Below are 22,604 nucleotides of genomic sequence, written 5' to 3'. Positions count from 1 at the left end.
CCGGTCCTGGTACTCGAGAATCCGGAGAATCCAACGCGAGGCGAGACGAGGCGATTCCTCCCTATCTAACGATATTTCTTCGACATTCGATCGTTCGATGACAATCACTTTCGTTTCGGTGTCCGATGTCGACCGCCTCGCGGTCGTGTCTTAATTCTGACGCACTTTCCTCGGGTACGTGATCCACTTGCCGAAGAAGCGTTACGTTACGTAAATCGTCAAGTATCTAGAATTCTAGATTATCGGTGTGCGACCCAGAATGTCACGCTAAAATCGCGACCAGTATTGCAATGACGATTTTGGGCTTTGGGCGCGAAGCGGGAATATTTCGGGATTATATAATTGACTCACCCCCGGCCCCCGAAACTCCCTAATCGAACTAACTAATTTATTAGATTTAAACGTATTTAAGTTTAATTAAGGATAGTGAAATAAAATGCTTATTTTCTCCAAGATGTACGAGTACAATATTAGATTGGATGTAAGTAAAAAAATATAAGTTATAGAAAGGGGGAGGAAAGGGAACAAACATAATATATCATTATCATATACATATACGTATTGTATGTAGGACGATATGACGATAATATTGTAATATAGGAGATGTAACGTACCGGCAAATTTCTCAAGATAAAAAATGAATTTGATAATACATATATATATATATATATATATATATATATATGTTTAAGTGAGGTGGCGAAAAGACAAAAAGAGCTCTAGGTCCGTCTTTTCTATCCAAATCCGAACGATAGACCGAATCCTACGACAAGTCGCTTGTCTCTTTGTCCGAGATATCTACTCAATCGGAATTATGTAAACGAGAATGGCGCGGATCGCGTTACGTAATCCTCCCTGCTGCCTAGGTACGTGGTCGAATACAATGTATATGGCAAGGTTGCGCGACAGGGAAAATGATTACGTGGAACGCGTCCAGATCGGCTTACGGCTGATGGCTAACGATTAGCGAATAGCTCTATTCTTAGAATACGTTAGATAAAATTAGCAGTCGTCGAGCGTACAAGTCCCATAGATCCTTGGATTCGTACATGTTATTCCGGTCCGTCGCGTCGCGTCGATCCGCTTGAATCTTGCGATCTTGCCCTCTCGCGTGAGTCCTCGGCGCGCAAGACCTCGCGTTAGACGTTAGATGGTCAACTCCGAATCCTTGGAGGCCTTGGAGCGTTTCTCAATTCCCGGGTACGAACGAGAGACCGAATATAGTTTCAACTTCAACTCGCGCGTCTTTGGGCGGGTACAAGTAGGGAAAGATGGAACGCTCGAGAGAAAAATGACAGATGTGAAGCTATATCGACTCGCGAGTCGCGAGATACACGCATGAGGCCCGTAAAAGGAAGAAAGGAAGGAAGGTGAGAAAGATGGAATGAATGACGTTGCATGTGTTTGTTTTTAGAAATTAACGCATTTGCGGACAATGCTAGTGAATATCACATTGCAATTATCACACTCGTCACTGTTTCGCTGGCTATTGATCCAAGGTCGTTGAATTGTTGCGAATCTGCAGTTGAATTGTTGTGACGAAAACATCGGCGCGCGGCATCGAAAGGAAAGCCACTTGACGATGCTCGTCGCGCTCGTCGAGAGAGAGTCATCGTGCCAAGAGAGAAGGAGAGAAAGAGGCGCGGTTGATAGACGCGGTTGAGACGCGGTGCTCGTTAACCAGGAGGTGGAGGTACCGACGGCCTTGACGAAGTGCCAGATGGGGGTCGAACAAAGCGCTATAAAGGCTTTTGCTTTTTCACTCGAAAAGCAGAACCCTTTCTTTCCTCGCTTCGAGTAGCACTCTCGATACTAAACCGTTCAACATGTTCAAGCTGGTAAGTTTCTACCAAGGAACTAAACGCGCCAAGCGCGCCAAGCGCCTTTAAAATTATTTCATTCCTCCGTTCGGTATATAATATAGTTTTTAATGAGAATATTATTCATTCTTAATCGTGATCAATTATCATTTATCATCGTTTCACATTTTTTACAAAAGGTAAGGCGCGCACATACTATATATGTAAAATCTGTTAGAAGCGCGACTGTTTTCTGCTTCTTACAAGTACCGTTTTTATTTACATATATTAATGCGTTTCTCTCTTTCTTCTTTTTTCTATGAACCATATCGCGTCGTGATATTCGATATTCGCTAATACTTAAACGTTCGATTGAGTAACTGATAACGATTCGATTTGTGATCGTTACATTTTCTAGTGTATTCTCTCCGTTCTTTTGACTATCGTTTGCGCTGCACCCGCACCTACGCCGGGAGCAGTTTTGGCGGCACCGGCGGCAATCGCGGCAGTGCCAGCTCTGTCAGCACTACCAGCGCCGATCGTGACGGCCAGTAGCAGCCAAGTGGTCGCCAGGAATTACAACACGCTCGCCGCGGCTCCGCTCGCCGCGGCTCCGATCAGTCCGATCGCCTACGCTCACTACGCTGCGACGCCCCTGGCAGCTTACGGCACTCGTGCCATTGCACCTGCTGCGTACGCTGCCTATTCCGCACCTGTCCTACTGTAATTGTAAATTGTAATTTGTAATTTGTAATTCATTGAAAACCGAACTCGACTCTGTTTCGACTCGATTCTGCAATTGGATATTCGAACTTAATCTCAAGTGATGTCAAGCTTTTGTAATATATCCTGGTTTCAATAAATCCAATTTTTCCATCTCAACTTTTATGGTATTCTTATCCTCATAATCTGCATCTACTTTGTCGATTTACGATTTACATCTTTCTGAAAAGATTTCCTCTCTAATTCTCACTACTCGCTACGGTCAGATAAAGCTATCTTATTTAATCGTAGGAATAAACTTTATTTTTAATTCAGTCATTGTGATATATTTCAACATTATCATTAGCTTTTGTCATATATTTAAATATTATTATATAATAATATTTATACAAGCACGTCAGACGTTTTTGGTTTTGAAAACACACACAAACGTGAACGGCGAACGCGTATCTTACATAGTAAAATGAAGGAAAGCGAGCACTCGAATAATATACGTGATACGAGTTTAATTCGCTTAACACAAGAGAGTGCCCTAGGCGGTTTATGTCAAGCAGGTAATCAAGGAAATAAAAGCAAATGAGAGAGGATGAGGGACGGAGAGCGAAACTCGTTCGCCCGAGATCGTCGCGTGGCCTCTGCTGGTATAATTTTCTCAATACGGTCAGTCCTGTTTTGGTACTTAGTCTCCCTTTTTCTCGCTTAGTCAACCGGATCTCATCGACCAACGGAGAGAACTTCAAGGTGACGCCCGCATATTTTTTCTCAAGTTCAAGTTCGTCGAGTCCTCTGTCGGTCTGTCCGCGCGCGGAACGCCGCGGCGCCGCGCCGCACGCCGCGCCGCGCCACACCGCCTTCATCGGCGCTACGCTTGTCCGCTCGAAATTATATGGACCGCGATCTCTCTCTATCTCACTCTACCGTCAATAACAATATGTTAAACAGCGCGCTGCTTTCGGTTAGCCTGATTAAATCCCAATTAAAAATAACATGTCAACAATATGAAGAAACAAATGCGATCTTTTCCACCTGGTTGTCGCTTTTAATTGATCCTCATCTCTTTGATTTGAAACCTTTAATGGCAATTGGTTGCTTTATATAGAAATTAATCCGACATACGACAGCGCTAATGACAGCATTGTAAAAATATTACGTTTTTATAATAAATTGCTTTATACGCGTTATATTTACGTTCTTAATACTTTGTGTTAATTTGGATGCAATTACGAGTTCGCTTTTCGCTTTCTTTGGCTTGCTTCTCGGATATTCACGATGGAAAACGAAAAAGAAACGCGCGAAACATCAGATATGTTTTTTTCTGTATGCATCTCTACGTGCGTTAAACGTCGCCTTTGACGTAATTAATGGAAAGAAGCCGTTTAACTCTCGCTAGAAGAAATCGAAAGGTGGAAACAAAAATCTCGTTTCGCTCGTTTTGCCAGGCAGCCCCATGCGATCGTAAAACGGGCCGATAAAACTTCTTTAGTCGAAAGTAAATCGACACCTACTCGTGACATTAAGACTAACAATAAGGGTAAACGGTTATTTCGATTATTTTTCCCTCGATTCTCGACTCGCGAGAAATGCGGCAGTTTTATTCTTATTTGTCATTATGCAAGGATGCAAAGTACATCTGTCAATTGGACAACGCGCCTTTACTTGTAATGTAATCTTGCATTTCACGCATTGACAACGCGTGCCACGATTGACAGCGCACTGATCGCGGCAGGAATGGCATCAGGATCGAAGAATAAATATGTAAGATGTTACAGTTGGTGAAGAGGTGTTACAGGTTACAGAGAGGTGAATGTGCAGTTGTTAATTATAAAGATGTTTCTTTTTCCGTCAATGATCGCGTCAACTCATGTGTGACGTCGATTGCGAATTTGATAATATGACGCACAATTTCTAAATTAAAATAATACAATAGGAAGGCAAAATAATGATATAGTTTCCGCTTTATATTAGTTTATCCACACCGTGGATCTTTATTTCACTTCTGAAATCTCGACAAGGATGTTTTACTTACCCTAATCCCTAAAATGAGTTGCGTCCTGCGGTCCTGCATCGGACGAGAGAGGGGAGACGTGATTGACTCTCAATAAATTTCAAGTTTATATAGGTAAATGTTCGGGGAACATTTACCTATAATTGCGGGGAATGTTGCCGAAAGTTCAAAGCAAGCGAGGCTGCTTTTCTAAACTGATCAAATCGACATGTATTATAAGCGTGAGTGTATAAATACACTAATTAATTTAACGCATCACGATAAAAGCTAAATGCAGTTAAAATTAATATCAGCGTTACTTGAGAAATAAAGTATCGATATCTTGACAAGCTTGTTGGATATAAATCATGATCGGTCAATGCTAATGATATAATGTTTATATAAACATTTAGTGAAATAAATAAGTAGAATTAGGCATACGTCAAAACAAGGCATTACGCGATGATTTCCAATCGTAAGATTCGAAACTTCTGTACGTGATATTCGTCACAATAGAGTCTTTAAAACTGCTTTACATCAACAATCAGGACAAATCTTTATTAGTAGATTATTATATAAACATTTATTAAACTTTTATCACAAGTAAATTACTAATCCGTAATTCTAATAGAAAGAGAGAGAGAGAGAGAGAGAGAGAGAGAGAGAGTGCAATATTACAAAATTAAAAATTTATTCGCAAAATTGATATTACCCGATAATTATATCACCTATAGATAATATTACAGACGAGTTAGATAGCATTTTGCGATATATACATAACAGGTTTATTTTATTTGTCGAGAAGCTCTTGCGGAGTACATATATGTACGCACTACACAGTACATATACTCCTATTGGCATCCAATCCCAGAGGCAGAAAAGGAGAGTAGTCTGACCACGCCTGGCCGTCATGGGCCGTCATGGGTGACCTTGAAGAATCATCACGCCCGCCTCTACCCCATATTAATGTACAATCGCGCAACAAAGCTCCATTGGTTGGCAGCAACCGCCAACTACTAAAGAAAGAAATGGAAAAAGAGAGGAAATCGCGCGGCTTAGCGCACGTTCGTTTTCCGCTTGAGACAAGGCGACGCCTTCTTCGAAGGTGCGCTAAGAAAGCGCAAGAGAGAGGTCGGAGCTGGAGCTGGAGCTGGAGCCGGAACCGGAGAACTGAGAAGGGAGGTAGAGGTAGAAGTAGAGGTAAGGAAGTAGAGGTCGAGGGAACGAGGGATTTCTCGCTCCCCTATATAAGAGGTCGGACGTCGTATTTTGGAGTATTATCGTACTGACTGCTAGCCAGACATATACGAGCTCCAAGATGTTCAAACTGGTAAGTTAATTGAGATTTATCCTTTTATATTTTTCACCGTGTCTATTTCTCCATCGAGGAGATCAAGCTCGGTGACGTCTATTCGCACGTATATCACGTATATATTATATACGTATAATTTAGTTCCGCGCGTACCGTATATAATATCGACTCGTATAATATTTCCGCGTTCGTGTCTCGTCATTCGTCATGTCCTTTTCGATCCATCGCTGGATCAAAAAGCGTACGCGAGTCGATCTTTACGGGTAATTTTGCATACACTCGCCAGTTTCGCAAAACTATTGCAGATTCATTTCCGTCGCTCATTGTCAGAGAGAGAGAGAGAGAGAGAGAGAGAGAGAGAGAGAGAGAGAGAGAGAGAGAGAGAGAGAGAGAGAGAGAGAGAGAGAGAGAGAGAGAGAGAGAGAGAGAGAGACATCCTAAAGCACGTCAGTTATCAGTCATAAATGCCCGACGAAACACCTAATTTATTCCCAAGTTAATAAATTTAAAACAATTCCGAGATAAAATGTATATTAAAAGTTGGATAACAAGGGTAAGGTGTATCTCTCGCCATATCATCGTTAGATCGCAGTCGTTTCCGCTGTAAAACGATATCGAATCGTTATATACCGCGTGTCGCGTAACACACAGAATTTGGCTCTATCGCTCTCTATACGACTATAATATTAGATATAAATTATCATTCGCGGTATCGTATATGCTATCATCTGCAACAATATAACGATAACGGTATAATATTGCTATCGTTAAATAAATATGACTCATCGTTACAGTTGTGCTCGTTCGCCGTTTTGGCATTTGCCGTGGCTGCGCCCGCCCCAGAGCCCGCACCCGCACCAGCACCAGCACCCGGCGCGATCATCGGCGCCCCGCTCGTGACGTCCTACAATGCTCCCATCGTTTCCGCGCCGTTAGCTTACAGCGCGTACAGCCTACCGACTTACAGCGCGTATTCAGCAATCCCGGCCTTACCGTACGCGTATAAGAGTTACGCAGCCTACGTGGCCTAATCGTCTAAATATCCACCGGGAGGACCAGGCATCGGAGATTACAAGGACCACGTTCCACGGACACACACATGGATCCACGAATCGACCGATCAACACCCACGAAATCTTTTCCAAAATCATCGCGGATCATTTCAACCGCGGATTTGTTTCTCCGCGGTTCGTTCTCTTTATCCCCTTAACTCATTCGTTCGAATAACTCTGCCCTCGCATTCCATTAGATCCAGAATCAATAAAGCCGCTTAAAAGCAATTGCGTACGAGTGTTTCTTACTCGATTCCACCGCCACCCCTCACACATTCCGCTCCTTCGTCCCCCTTGTACGATTTACTTATACGCGGCATATATACTTACATATAAGAAAGATCGTTTCGTCAGGACAAATCGAAAATCGAAATCTACATTGAACTCGAGGAAAAAATTTTTAAATTTATACATACGCGTGTATACACGGCGTTTCGTAAAGGCCGTCTCGCTCAGAAACGCCCGAAATTATTTAAAGAATACTTGAAAGACGAAAAAATATATTTCTTCGATAACGCCTAACGATAAATGAAATGAAATTTTATTTCCAATCTATAACGCGTAAGACTTGACGAGCGAAATATTAGAAAATTACAACGGCCTATTCTTTCGTGCGTTCGATCGTACGCCTGCGGGATATGGAGCTCGGGGTTGACGCAACGTTCTTAAATATACACGTACAATGCATACGTATCTCGAAGGTATCGTCGACGACGCGCAAACGAACGCGTTGTTCCACGTTAAAGGCACGTACATCAATGTGTATTATTTTAAAAAATCCTTTGAAACGGCTCCCGCACGTAAGACGGAGTTAGACAGATCCGAATAAATCTATCGAGTATTCCGTGTAACTCGTATAAACGTGCATAAATTTCGTTACATAAAAGGACACATCTTGTACATTTGTAATCTCGCGTGACGTACGTATGCGTAGAAACTCGATTAAATTACATTGTAATTTTTTAATCGTTACGAGACAAAGTTGCCCCTGGTGCAACATGTACAATCCTGTTTTTTCAACCTCTTCTAAGCTAGCAGGACCAAATCGGCAGAATCAAACCGGACCTTCCAGAATATTCGGTACCCATTTTGCGCTTCGTACGAATAATAACAATTTTGTATCCCGTGCCATTTCGGAGAAAATCGTGGCGGTGCCGGTGCGGTGCTACCTTAGCGTTGAGCTAGAGACCACGAGAAAAAAACAAGAAAAAAAAAATTAAATACAGAACTTTGACGGACTGAATTTGCACTACGTCGTACCATGCAAATAAACTTAATATAATCATCTCTTCTGCTCAAAAAAAAAAGAACTCACCGGCACCGGCCGATGCGCAACAGCGGAGTTGTGTAAGTTGTCGATCCCCTGCGTCGATCTGTAACGTAGAAAACATTTTTACGTTAAAGCCGTGTCTAAAATAATAATCAATACTCGAAGTAAATAATTATCGCGCCAGCGACTTCATATTTCGGCGTCAACTCGTTCGCACAATTAACGAGTGCGAGTAATGTTATACGACCGTGCGAGTAAAGAGAGACGCGACACACGCGCGCGACGTTGTCGCAATGTCTCTTTCCGCATATGCCGGAGCCGGAGCTGGATCGAACTCCGAACTCCGAACTCCGAACGTGCGCCGGAGACGGGAGAATGAGTATCGCGACTATCGCGCAATGGGACGAAGTCGCGCTTGAGAACGTGGCGGAATCCGCCATCCGTCCGTCACGGAGGACTGGCGCAACGACACCGAGCGAAGATCGACGATATCGTTTCTCATGATTATAATTACACGGCGACGGAAGACGTACGTCGCGGTCGGAGAAACTACGAACGAAACTGTAAGTACGATCCGTTTGACGCCCGTGACGCCGAAGCGAAAACGACGAAAACTTTATTCCGAAGCTGCGCGACGCAACGCGAGACGCGAGAGTCAAGTTGACGGTTGAGAAAAGCGAAACCGCGTATCCGAAAAAAATGTAATCGAATGCGATATACCTCGGTATTCATCGGTATCCGTATACCTCGAAGCACACGAATTCACAGTTTTTCGCAAGCTAAACACGCGGACCCGGCGACTCCTCTCCTACACCTACACTCCTACTCCTGACGTCAGAAGTCAGAACAGGTCACGGGCGCCGGGCGCCGGCGGCCGCGGCGCCGCGGTAAACATGACTAGTGGGGATAGAGTGGGGGTAAGGTGAATACACACGGGTGCGCGCTGCGTATCGCGTAAAGCCTATACCATACCCCTCTCTATCCCCCACTGCTCGTAGTGCTCGCGTTACCGCGACCGCGGCGCACGGCACGGCGCCCGCGACCCGCTCCGATCGTCGCGGAGTGATATAAGTACGAATCGCCAGGTCCGATTATTCAGATTACAGAAAAGGGTGATAAGACTGATAAGTATACATCGGGCCGGTTCTACGATCAGTCGTACGTCGCCTATCGGATGGCCCAATGAGAGACGTTCTTTTTCGATAACGAATTTTTCTCATTGGACTATCGGTTATACGTTCCGACTTCCGACATCCGAGGTATAAATCATAAATCGCGTTTGATTATAGGCCTGGTTTATAACGATCTCTCGATACGCGTATCAAATAGTATATTTGAACCGATCAGCCAATAATCAGACTTATTTACTAGTTATTTACTATTTAATACGCATATATCGAGTGATCGTTGTAAACCGTGGTCCGTCCAGCGCGACGCTTCGCGGAATCAGATACGAATGCCGAGGTTACCGATAATAGTGACTTTCCATCGCGTTCTTTTGGACGGTTGATTTCGCTTTTTCCAAATTTGATTCGCGTCTCGCGTCTCGCTCCTCGCTCGCCGACAGCGGCGGGCGGCGCGGCGGGCGCGCCGCGGTAAACGCGAGTAGTGGGGGTAGAGGAGCGGCATCGAGGCGTGCCGACGTCACGCATACCGAGCGCGTACCGTGCCCAGTCACTTGTAGCCCCCGTTTCGTTCCTACCAGTCGCCAGTCGCCGAGTCGCGTTGACGAGAAGCCGCCCGCGACCCGCGCTATATTATTCTCATCGTATCGGTCGTAATTTTTCCGTTGCGACAAGCGACGATATATCGGTCGATTTTCGTTTCGCGAACGTCGCGAGTCGCGAGTCGCGAGTGACTGACGCGACGCCGACGCCACGGTTGCTTTTGGCGAGTCCAGGCGAGTCCGCGAGTGAAGTTGGCCGTGCGATTTACGAAATTCCGCCATGTTCGTCTACCTGCGAACGATTGATGCCGGGCCGGGAGTGTCGCGCGGATCTTATCGTCGATTTTCGCGAAGTGAGTGAGTGCGCCAACCGGCCAACGGAGAAGGACCTGGCGAATCGTGGAGAGGAGGAGGAGGCCCGATCGGGCCCCGACGGAGCAACCTTGGGGTAAGTGTTATTCCTTATTTTTAAAATTAATAGTTCTTTTCTATTTATTCGCGTCGATTTATCTCGCGACAAGCGAGAAATAATTTGAGAATCCGAAATTTTATCTATAATTTTACAAAAGTTTATTCTCATAAAGGTTTTTCTCAGGAAATAAGTCAATTATATATTGGTAAATCTAAATAAAAGACGACGTAGACGCGTGTAAAAATCATTTTTTGAATTTGATTGATTATTTTTAGCGTCTATTTAATACGAATCTTTCATTTTTGCGTTACAGAATCGTCGGAGCTACGTGGCTGACTAACTCCGCCCGTTGCGCGTCGGTCGGTGAGTGACTTTTTTTTTATAACGGGGTGATGAATATGTGACACGTTATTCAACTATATGGTAGAAATATCTGGCGTTGCCGTATTTATATAGCGAACGCGAAGAAAACTCGAAGACGAGACGGATCGTTAAGATTTCGCGAGAAAACCAGAATCTCGTCGAGATAATCCGGACTGTCGGGCTGCGGAATGACTCGCCCTTTCGAGGCTCTTCCTTCCTCATTTTTTTCCCCCCAACTAAATCTTAGCGCGCCGTGACAGAGATTCGCTGAATTTATGAGACTTTGGCTTTAGGAATGAGAAACTCGGCGAGGGATTAGCTTTCTCGAGCACGTCTTTGGACTACGAACGAATTTTGTGACCGGGGGAAGATACACGTTTCCAGTAATTAGCCGCTCTCGCGGCTGCGAATTCAAGTATAGGTGGCCATCTATTGAGAGATAGAGTCATTTGCCGATTTCGCGGCAAGATCCATCGGATAAAATCGTGACGTGCGGTTAGTCGAATTGCGCGACCGCGCGTTGTATCGGAATTTTATTCGCGATGCAGCTCGTCGACGATGTAATCAGGCTCGTTAAGAGCGAGGCGTCATTTTCTGATTCTACGTCGCGTAGCCACAGCTTCGTAGAATCAGCTGCTGTCGAAGTCTCCCGAGGACCCTCGTGATCGCCTAACTTTGGTAACGACGTACCGAGTACCGATCGTTCCGCGTTGTCTTAATTATACGGTATGGACCTAAAAACTTATTACGCAAAACTTACGGCCTGGGCCTAACCGCGTTCGGGCCTTTCTTTCTTTTCTTATTAAAATTTCTTAAATTTTCCTCTCGAATTTCGGCTATCTTCTTTTTTGTCTCTATACGAATATCATCGCGTTCTTCTTCAAACATTTGTGCCCATTCGTTTTCGATCGCATTTCGCGTACGTGTGCGTCTTCTTTTAGGCGCACGTGTGTACCAAACGTTAACTGAAACGGTGTTTTCTCCGTACTCCTACTCGGTGTGGCATTTTTATATTTTTGCGCAATCGTTAAGAACTTGAACCACGTCCCTGGGTCCGGAGCTGTCAATTTCGTTAAAAGTGGTACGAGTGTGCGGTTAATTCTTATTTCGACCTGCCCGTTATCTCTAGGTATCCCCGTTGTTAAGAGGATGTGCCGAATTCTTTCCTCATCGCGACACTCTTTAAACGCGCTAGACGTGAACGCGGTGCCGCGGTCTGATCGTATAATTCTCCGCGGGTTTCCAAATACATCGGACTGTTTTTGTAAACGGTTAAGCACCTCGGCGATATCGGTAGCCCTAGTGGCGTATAACCGTACAAACTTGCTAAACGCGTCTATTGTGATAAAAAATATGTCGATAACTTTTTCTCGCGCTGGGCATCGGGCCCGGATGATCAACGTACGTATCTAGTGGAACGTCTCCTTTGCTAATTACGTTTAAAAATCCTTCTTGTTTAACCTGCTTTTGTTCGGCTAAAATACAATTAATATTGTACAATTTGTTATTACCCTTTGGTCTCATTCCTTTATATAAACCAATAGTCTCTACGGCTGCAACGGCAACGGTGCTTCTGTTTTGCTGACGCTAAAGTGTCCTTGCTCGTGCGCTCGTCTGATCATCGCGGTTTGTATCGTCTTAGGTATACTACTAACAACGAGTCATCGTTTTCGTCTCGATACGATAGATTATTTTGCATCGTGTAACCGTCTTGATTTACACGATGCGACGCGAATAAAATATTTTATAAAATAATTTATTTAATAATTGTAGTTGTTCACACCGATTAATTCCGGTTATTATGATGTATATATAATGATATTAAAATATTAAATATGCAAACAATTAATTATATAATATAATAAACAAAATTTACTCACCAGCCGTTGTTTCGTCGCGGTCGGTTGGCTCCGCCACTGCTCCAACATCACGCACGGCTGATCATATTCGCGATGTTGTCACTTACGACGGTCTATAGTCGATCTCACACGGCACTTGTAAATTTCACAAACGCGATATACTTTCGCAAGCGTATAAAGTACAATTATTCCGATCGAATGATTTTGATCGTGACGAGCGCGAAATAAAATTCTACGAGACGGTTTTGTCGAAAAAATTCGACGTTGCTTCGACGGGACGCCGCATATTTTTTCGAGAGAAGACGTCGCGTTTTACGGCGCTGGTTTTGATTTCTTGCGCACACACACGCACAGTCTTCTTTTCTCGTTTTCCCAGTATTTGGCGAACACGAAGCAGTTCAGATTTTCAGTGCTTTCATCTAAATCTGACTGATCGCTTGCGATCGTTACATTTTATTTTTTCGAAAGAATATAATCTGACCCAAGTTTATGACCAATGGCAAAAGTGGTTTTCAAAAACTCAAATGATAACTTATAATACAAATCTACAATAATATCATTTATTTAAATTATTCTAATAATTCTCTCTCTCTCTCTCTCTCTCTCTCTCTCTCTCTCTCTGTGAGGTCTCGGAGATCCCATCCACATTTGTCATCGTAACTTCAGCGAAACGTCAATTTATTTATTTATTTATTTATTTATTTTTTTAATAATCGATTGAGAATCGATCAATGAATAATCGATAGAATTAAATCGATGCGTTCCGTTTCACGCATGATGCGCATAATGCATCATTTATCCTTGTTGTTCACCGAATGTTAAACAAGGATAAGCGATGCATTATGCGCACACACATCATGCGTGAAACGGAACGCACTTTTAAGAGTTTCGAGATATGCGAGTAAAAAGAAAGAGAATATAGGGGACAAAAAAGTCCAGAAACACGCGAAAAAAAGAAGTTGGGCTGGGATCTTGGAGACTTCACTGTGTAGTATACCTAATAGGGTTAACAAGCAGCACTGCGCTGCTGCATTCTCGATGCTGCATACCAAGGAAGAAATCGATATAATTCATATTTTTATTTAAAAAACCGTATATATGCAGCACAAGGGAAGAATGGTTTTGCTGAAGTGTCTAAAAATTTAGCTGAATACAGATCTGAAAGTAATTTTGTTGGATCATCAAAATAATTATGTAGAACGCTTATACTGATTACTAAAATGTCAAAATTTTTTACAGCATTATCATATTTCAGCGACTTACTATAATTATTTTGATGGTGCAACAAAATTATTTTCAGATCTGTATCTAGCTAAATTTTTAGATACCTACAGTCGTTTTGGTTTGACCCAACTGGCCAAGTTAATACTTTTACCACATATAATAATAATAATTTGGCCAGTTGGGTCGAACCAAAACGAGTGTTGTTTCGAATTATTTACTGGCGGCGACGGAAGTTACTTGTTTTGTTTTTAGATACCTGCTTCAGCAAAATTGTTCTTTCCGTGTACATATTTTTATCAGGATTTAAATATCGCTAATATATATCACTAATGTAAAATGTATATAAAAAAAGTCAGTTGTTGCGATTTGTATACACTATACTTTCTAAGATCATGGATACGATAAAGTCTCCATCGTTTCCAGTAAGAGATCAATAGGGGAGAGTTGGCAATTACCGAGCCCCTGAGAACCGAAGCGTATATCTAAGCGCAGAAATGCTTCAAAAAAACAAACTGTGCAGTTTTAAATAGTTCATTTATTTGGCTGTCCATATATCATAGCAATAATCTTGAAAGTTAAACACAAACTGAAATATTAATAATTTTCCAAAAAATGAGAAAACGCAGTATTATCAAACTGGTCTGACAATATCGTGACCAGGTCTGATAAAATCGTGCTCAGTTTAATAAAACCGTGCCTATAAAAATTACTCTGCCTTCAGCCAGTGACATGATAAACCTACAACGAAATCGTCGATGTCCCGGACAAAGGCGAGGGTGCTCCTCTATCTCGCGAGGTGCTTCTCTACCTTGCGAGGTGCTTTTCTACCTTGCGAGCTGTTTTTCTACCTCGCGAAACACAAAATGTGCTCCTCTACCTCGCGGGGTGATTTTCTACCTTGCGAGGTGCTTTTCTACCTCGCGAGGTGCTTTTCTACCTCGCGAAACACAAAATGTAGCGACATATATTGCAAGATTAGCTCTTAAAATTTCTTTAGAAGCACTTCGTTTTATTAATTTATTAAACATATTATATTTTCGGGGAAATAACTATTCCGGTAACCATAATGATTTGTCAAAGTAATCTTTTGCATTCTCTTATTTCATTAAATACGAACACTATTATATGAGAATTATGAATTTTATTGTTCTCGCGCTAATTTCACAGCGTGCTCGGCGATAAACCTTCAACGAAATCGCCGATGTCCCGACAAAGGCGAGGGTGCTTCTGTACCTCGCGAGGTGCTCCTCTAACCTCGCCAGGGTGCTTCTGTACCTCGCGAGGTGCTCCTCTAACCTCGCCAGGGTGCTTCTGTACCTCGCGTGGTGCTCCTCTAACCTCGCGAGGGTGCTTATGTGCCTCGCGAGGCGCTTTTCTAATCTCGCGAGGCGCTCGTCTACCTCGCGAAACACAAAATGTAGCGACATATATTGCAAGATTAGCTCTAAAAATTTCTTTAGAAGCACTTCGTTTTATTAATTTATTAAACATATTATATTTTCGGGGAAATAACTATTCCGGTAACCATAATGATTTGTCAAAGTAATCTTTTGCATTCTCTTATTTCATTAAATACGAACACTATTATATGAGACTTATGAATTTTATTGTTCTCGCGCTAATTTCACAGCGTGCTTGGCGATAAACCTTCAACGAAATCGCCGATGTCCCGACAAAGGCGAGGGTGTTTCTGTACCTCGCGAGGTGCTCCTCTAACCTCGCCAGGGTGCTTCTGTACCTCGCGTGGTGCTCTTCTAACCTCGCGAGGGTGCTTCTGTGCCTCGCGAGGTGCTCCTCTAACCTCGCCAGGGTGCTTCTGTTCCTCGCGTGGTGCTTCTCTAAACTCGCGAGGGTGCTTCTGTGCCTCGCGAGGCGCTCCTCTAATCTCGCGAGGGTGCTTCTGTACCTCGCGTGGTGCTCCTCTAACCTCGCGAGGGTGCTTATGTGCTTCGCGAGGCGCTCCTCTAATCTCGCGAGGCGCTCGTCTACCTCGCGAAACACAAAATGTAGCGACATATATTGCAAGATTAGCTCTTAAAATTTCTTTAGAAGCATTTTGTTTTATTAATTTATTAAACATATTATATTTTCGGGGTAATAACTATTCCGGTAACCATAATAAAATTAATTATTTTGCGACTAAATATCGTTAACTAATTTATGAGCTCGCAAAATATATGCATTTCGATTATTGAGCTACAACTTCTTCGCAAAAAAACCACCCCATCTTTTCGGCTTAAAAGAGAACTGTACTTAAAATGAATAAAATTAATTATTTTGCGACTAAATATTGTTTACTAATTTCTAAATACTAAAATAAAAAGAAAGAGTATTTCACACTCTTGAAACTGTTAGGGATCGGGGGTAGTTTTCCATCAAACGGCTGGGGTACTAAATCTGAAACTTCATATTTTTGTGATAAAAATTATCCTGAATCGAGTCTACAAGTAGCAATTGATTCTGCTGATGAGAAAGTGTACTTTTCTCTTCAGACTAATAGGATTCAGTTTTATTAGGAGTTGTTTGAAGCAGAAGGGATGAATATATTAAGTTTATTTGTATGGTACAACGTAGTACAAATTCAGTCCTTCAAATTTCTGTATTTAATTTTCTTTTTTTTTATTTTCTTGTGGTCTTTCTAGCTTAATGCTAAGGTAGCAACGCCACGATTTTCTCCGAAATGGCACGGGATATAAAATTGTTATTAGTGGTACAAAGCACAAAATGGGTACTAAATATTCTGATAGGTCCGGTTTGATTCTGCCGATTTGGTCCTGCTAGCTTAGAAGAGGTGTTTTTTTACTCGCGTTAGTAGTAGTAAGTGTTATGTTATTACGTTATGAATCTGATTATGTAAGGATCGGGTGTAGGAAGAGAGAGAGAGAGAGAGAGAGAGAGAGAGAGAGAGAGAGAGAGAGAGAGAGAGAGAGAGAGGAGGGAGAGTAGCCACAACTCGAATAATTACTTCATTCATGCTGTTCAATGAATGTTTTTTAAGACTATTTGGCATATGCGGCACACAATGCTAATTGGAGATTGGTTGAAAATTACGCGTCTTATAGACCTACGCCGAATTCTTCAGCCAAATTCTCGGTTTTCTCTGATGTGATGACGAATTTAATGTAAAAAGCGTTACAAAAGTATAAGTACTCTCGTAGTTGTCTGGACTGACTCTAAACCAAAAGTGGACACAATTCGTGAATTGTATAATCCTCTTTTAAGATATAAAATGAATAAAATGTGAGTAAAATGTTATGTGTATATATAAACATCACACAAATATGTATGTACGTGTAAAATTTAATTTAGATGTTACGTTGTGTGTGTTATATACATATAATAAATAAATTTTTAAAAGAATTAAGATAAGTTTAAAAAATTATTAATTTAAGACATTTTTCTCATGAACGTCGTATGTTGGTTGTTATTTTGTTAATGTAAAAGAAAGAAAACACTCGTTTACGCTAAGTTGAAACTTCCGAGTTTTTTGTTACGTGCTAATATATATAATATACATATAACAGAACCAAAACCAATGTCACACGCATCGGCAGGGAGATATACTGAGCGTTACGTAACAAAGCGGCGTATTTTAATAACTGGTTTTTATATAATAAAGCAACGACCCGAGTATCCAATTAACGACAAAGCATATTGTTTCGTTATTGCGACTTAGAGCCATGCAGAAGAGAACTTTGGTGGCGGCCGATGAATATTAACGAGACTTTGCACGCAAACACAAACGTTTTACGTTAAAAGTGCAATATTATGAAATAGGACGGATTTTATGTAAGTCACAAAAATATATTAATGCTCGGTTAACTTATACGTATCATTATATAACAATAAATTTCATGAGAAATATTAGAACGATAAATACATCATAAACATGTTTCTAATAAATTATTAATATTATTAAATATTATTTAATACATCAATTGTTATGAATTATTTTAAAACAAAATGCATAACTTAAGTACACATGTTTATCTCATTCTTATAATTATAAATAGGTAAATTATATAAGTACATGGTCGGTTCTATTATGTTTGCGTTTTGTTACGTGTTGTTTCAATTAATCCATATTACGTATAATTGTGCAGGTAACACATGCTATTTCTGAAACATAAACCCTTTATGTAATTTTACGTCATCGCTATTGAAAGCTCTCGAATCAAGAAGATTTGAGACGTATATAAACAACACGTACATTACGTTATCATACTATTACATCGACATAACGTAATAGCCACAAGATAAATTTGGCTATTCGTGGCTTCATTTGTGAAAATCGTGAAATACGTTTTATGCATATCGATGTAATAATTTTCCAATTTTCAAATTAATTGCCGACAATTGGAGCGCTGCAACAACTGTAAATTATTGCATATTTATATATTAACAAGTCTTTTGAGATTACTTTTGCTTGAGGCACAGTGAGATAAATGATAAATCATAGTAAGGGTAAAGTCATCATAGTAACACCTCACATAAAGGATAAATCATATGTAATATAATTTTTTAAATCACTGTAACATTATACAGTATTTTATGTTTATAGTTGTAGTTTTGTTATTTAAAATTAAGTGATAAATTTTTCTATAAATAAAATTTTAAAATAATTTCTAAATTGTTTTTAAATAATTCTAAAATTGCAAAAATTTTCTGTTAAAAACAATTACCACCGACACGAAATCAGATCTATTTCAATTGTTGCTTTTTGCGATTTCTTGTATAGCTAATTACTGTACGTAAGCTACAATTTATCAATATTATAAATATAATTAATAAACAAAAGTACATTAGGTATATATTATATCGTTTTGATTTGCCATCAAGTTGGTTAAATAATTAACGGCAGGATGCCTTAGAATCAATGGCTATTTTTCGAGAGAGATAAAGCAACGGACCGGCTGAGAAAGAAAATGACAGTCGAGCTTTATGCCGTAAGCCGTAGAGCCCATTTATACATTCGCAATTGGCATTGTTATACAGCGTTGCGTAATCAGTCGAGTTTTTGTCATTGTGCCCTATGCGCAGTTATGCAAGTTGTCGACAATAATATTGGTCTTTGTTACGTGAATGCCAGCAGACGTCATCGTCAAGCATAATCACATACCTTCTCTTATAACTCGTCTAATTAACAAAACATGTCAAACACTTCCTTTCTAGTAGTGTATTATTAACAGAGCTATATAATAGTGGACAAACGTGCTTTGTCGCGTTATCGAATCTATCGTAAAGGCGATGGTAATAGCGGGAGCGGGAAGAAAGTGTCTTGTAATTGGTTTATATATACCGCGCCTCACGTTTCTGTCCACGTGAATTAAGATATCAAGCTTATGAGATTCTCGGCGTGGGGGGGAGGGTAATATTATATCTTGCAGAGGATTATAGCTGTACGTCTTTTCGACGAGATAACGTTAGAATTATTTGTTTATTCCGATTTCTACGCGTACAATTATAGTAATTTTTGTGATACAAATAGATCAGAATATAATCAAAACTTCTTGTTGATCCATTTAATTATACGCATACATATGCTTAGATACATATATTATACATATAGAGAGAACGTATAATCAATGCGTGTGTTTTTGGTTGGGAATCAATTAATCGGCATATTGCACGTATTAATTTTCAAAATTACTTCTCTCGCAGGTACATTCACCCCTTGACATCGATCGGTAGGTTCGATGAACGCAGTATAATTAGTTTCCAAAATCTATATTATAGATGGAGAGAGAGAGAGAGAGGGGGGGGAGGGAGGAAGAAAGGGAGAGTTGAGCAGAGACAGAATGAGAAGAAGAGAGTGCAGCTCTCCCAAAATTCTAAATTAAAATGATATTCTTGAATATCGGTTACGGGACCATCGTCATCTGATCGCTACGATTGTATCCGTGTATAATTGCCTTTTTAAGACAATATCTATATATTTTATGTAAACTTTTCTAGACATTTCATAACTTGTTAATTCGAAAATGGTCAACTGTAACTGTTGTTTGAGCCTCGAGGGGCGTGATGATGCGCGTCGCGATCGCGATATTCACGCGGAATGGAGAACGCGACGAGAACAGGTCATCGCGCGACGCCTAGTGTGGTACACGCCTACGTATACGTATCGTATGTACATACGTACGAGGAGTGAGATCCAAAATTGACCGCGACAAAGAATCGAAGGCTACAGGATTAAGCCCCGACCGAGTTTGTTCCGCATTGCGCGGCGGCAGGAACTGAAAACTGGAAACTGGGACGTATTGTCAGTGGCCTTCTCAATGACGTGAATGACGTCACTACGCCGAGCCGCGCTGCGCCGCGCCGCGCCGCGCCGCGCCGCGCCGCGCGCCGATGAGAAAACTGGGCCAAAGACATTGCGTAGGGCATAGGACGTAGGGCGTAGGGCGTAGAGCGTAGGGGGATGGGGAAGAGAAAGCGAAGGATCACGGGCAGTCAAACATAGAGCGTAGAGTTCACGTTAGAAGCTGCGTCTATCTCGAGAGAAAACTATACTTATTTGCGTTTCGTGTGACCGTTTCAGCATTCTCCGGGAGAGACCAACTAACAATAAGTACTCGTCAGCTTCGAAGGGGTGATAGAAGTTTTCCATGAATTTGGAATATCTCGATTCCCCGTATAATTTGAGATACTTTTGAGAGAATTTTAAATTTTCGTAGTATACCCTGGCATAAGTTACTATTGAAGTTGGATTTTTTTGATCAGCATTTTTTCAGCTCATTTGTAGAATTGTAGAATAATAACGGTAATAACACGTTTAATCGATTTCAAATTAAATCTATCAGTGCTGTAATCTTCATGAGACGGTAGAAAAAAGGGCACTAGCGGACTATTATAATCCTCTCTAAAGTGAAATTTATTTTATTTTAAAATCGATTTTTTTTAAAAGAAATTTATGTTGACGTTATAAGATGTCAACGATAAACATTTTATAATATATATCTATGAAAGCAGTAAAGATATCAAGGCATTGAAGAGAGCGGAAAGTGGCTATTTAATTAAACGTGAGGGATTAACTTTTTTTGGAATAAATGATAATCGGAATAATTCAAAATTGATGGAAGGATGTTTATATAACGTTAAAGAAAAGAGCTATTTTTTATAAATGGCAAAGAGAATAGGCAGACAATGATATGACAGAGAGACAGAGAGAAATGAACGAGAGAAAGAGAATAAGCTAGCTGATCATTGAATGAACTATGACATTTCACGGAGGTGGATACTGATTTACTTAGTCCAAGACTCGTGAATGGGGCTCCTGCGCATCCTGACGTCACACAGGAGTGCAAGCTCCTGCAACTAGGTCAGGCTTTAGTTCTGTCATGGCCATGGATAAAAACACATACTTACCGCGACTGCAATGCGCGTACGTACCTACCTACCTACCTACCTATACCTATCCTCTTTCTCTCCTCCGCGAAAGATATTTCCCAAATGTTGCCCAATGTGTGTGTAGCGCGTTAAGATACGCGTTGGATACAGAGACTCGCCGTTCGTACTCGTTGAAACGAGTATTTGTTCGCGTTTGCTTATTGTTAGTCTGAATTCGGGTTTACGTATACCGCAACTTTCAGAAATTGACCGGGCGTGCTATGTGTATGAAGTTAGCATATCAATTGTCAGCATATAAAAAAAAGTAGAGTTCTCTTTGCATACAACCGAGTTCTATAGTTTCTGATAAATTTTAACAATAGTTCTGGTCATTTAACATAAATAAACGGAAGTTGAGAAATGATATGCTAACTTTCCGCGAAGTCAGTACATATCATATAACTTTTTCGAAATTTACTCCAATGAATTTTATAGTTTTTGACGAGTTCTATAGTTCTATAATATAGTTTTGACCATTAACTATCTCTAAATAATTATTAACACGTATTATCAGCATATCACTCGTACTAGAGTGATATGCTATGCTTCTGCGATAAGTTCTCGGCTCGTTTGAGATTTTAAACAATAGTTCTAAACCCCCTGACGATAGTTCCGTACAGTTCTGAACACTGGCTAAAAAATTATATGATATGCTGACTTCGCGGGAAGTTAGCATATCATTTCTCAACTTCCGTTTATTTATGTTAAATGACCAGAACAATTGTTAAAATTTATCAGGAACTATAGAACTCGGTTGTATGCAAAGAGAACTTTACTTTTTTTTGATATGCTGACAATTGATATGCTAACTTCATACACATGGCGTGCTTGGCAAGCTTCGATTGACTTCTGCTTTTAACGTGCACCACGTATTTTTAAGACGATCCTCTGTCTAGGATACGAATATAAAGAACCGGTCGCGAATTATTCTGATCTGTGAAAATGATATTGAAATCGTGCGAGAAATAATGTTCATGTATTTAGATTTTCTTGGATTCTACGAAGCTTTATATGCTATTATAAAATATAGTATAAATGACGTGAACAAAATGTATGATTCCAAGCATCGTTTTTCCAAGTATAAAAACTGTGCCGTTTGGTTTGCGAAATTTGTCATTTGAATTATATTATTTTTACTACTACTATTTTGCCAATTTATTTCTAATGATATCATTGTTCGTACATTTTTTATGGTTACGTTGCGTTAGGATTTGGTAGAAGGTAGAAAAAAGGGAAAAAAGATTTTAGAATGAAAAACGTTTATTTGAAATCTAAAGGTCGATATAGATAAACAATACAAAACATTCAGTCCTGAGTGTAACCTATTTTTATCCCATCTTTCTTGTTGCAACACGACGATTATTCCGCGCGATTACATCATCATATTTACGCATGTATATTTAACGATGACCCGCGACCGTGGCGCATATAATTTTGTTCTCTCGCATTTTCGCTTATTGATAACATCTAATCGTGCAGACACGCTTGGGAGTACCTTCAAGGCACTAGAGATGAATCGCACAAACATTCTTTATAGATGAGTTTGAGGAAGGT

At 40.7% G+C, this 22,604-nt stretch overlaps 2 protein-coding genes and 1 long non-coding RNA gene across 3 annotated transcripts; 2 read left to right on the top strand and 1 right to left on the bottom strand.

Annotated features, from left to right (window-relative positions):
- The first annotated feature begins 1,101 nt into the window (after window positions 1-1,101).
- LOC143896204 (uncharacterized) lies at window positions 1,102-2,681 on the top strand. The gene is made up of 3 exons (XM_077403861.1): window positions 1,102-1,370; window positions 1,526-1,838; window positions 2,218-2,681. The coding sequence occupies exons 2-3, from the start codon at window positions 1,827-1,829 to the stop codon at window positions 2,524-2,526; spliced, it is 321 nt and encodes a 106-aa protein (XP_077259987.1). The 5' UTR covers window positions 1,102-1,370; window positions 1,526-1,826; the 3' UTR covers window positions 2,527-2,681.
- Window positions 2,682-5,701: 3,020 nt separating this feature from the next.
- On the top strand, window positions 5,702-7,098 carry LOC143896310 (uncharacterized). Its single transcript, XM_077404091.1, has 2 exons — window positions 5,702-5,836; window positions 6,613-7,098. The coding sequence occupies exons 1-2, from the start codon at window positions 5,825-5,827 to the stop codon at window positions 6,847-6,849; spliced, it is 249 nt and encodes an 82-aa protein (XP_077260217.1). The 5' UTR covers window positions 5,702-5,824; the 3' UTR covers window positions 6,850-7,098.
- LOC143896311 (uncharacterized) lies at window positions 6,992-8,984 on the bottom strand. Its single transcript, XR_013256610.1, has 2 exons — window positions 8,861-8,984; window positions 6,992-8,243 (listed from the first exon to the last, which is right to left on the bottom strand). It is a non-coding gene; the product is annotated as an uncharacterized LOC143896311 (long non-coding RNA).
- Between the last annotated feature and the right edge of the window lie 13,620 nt (window positions 8,985-22,604).

The sequence above is a fragment of the Temnothorax americanus genome, unplaced genomic scaffold (assembly GCF_048541705.1).
Source record: "Temnothorax americanus isolate GAGA-0224 unplaced genomic scaffold, ASM4854170v1 Scaffold18, whole genome shotgun sequence".
NCBI lineage: Eukaryota > Metazoa > Arthropoda > Insecta > Hymenoptera > Formicidae > Temnothorax > Temnothorax americanus.
The sequence above is the reverse complement of the archived record's forward strand: the minus strand, read 5'-3'. Positions and strand labels throughout refer to the sequence as shown.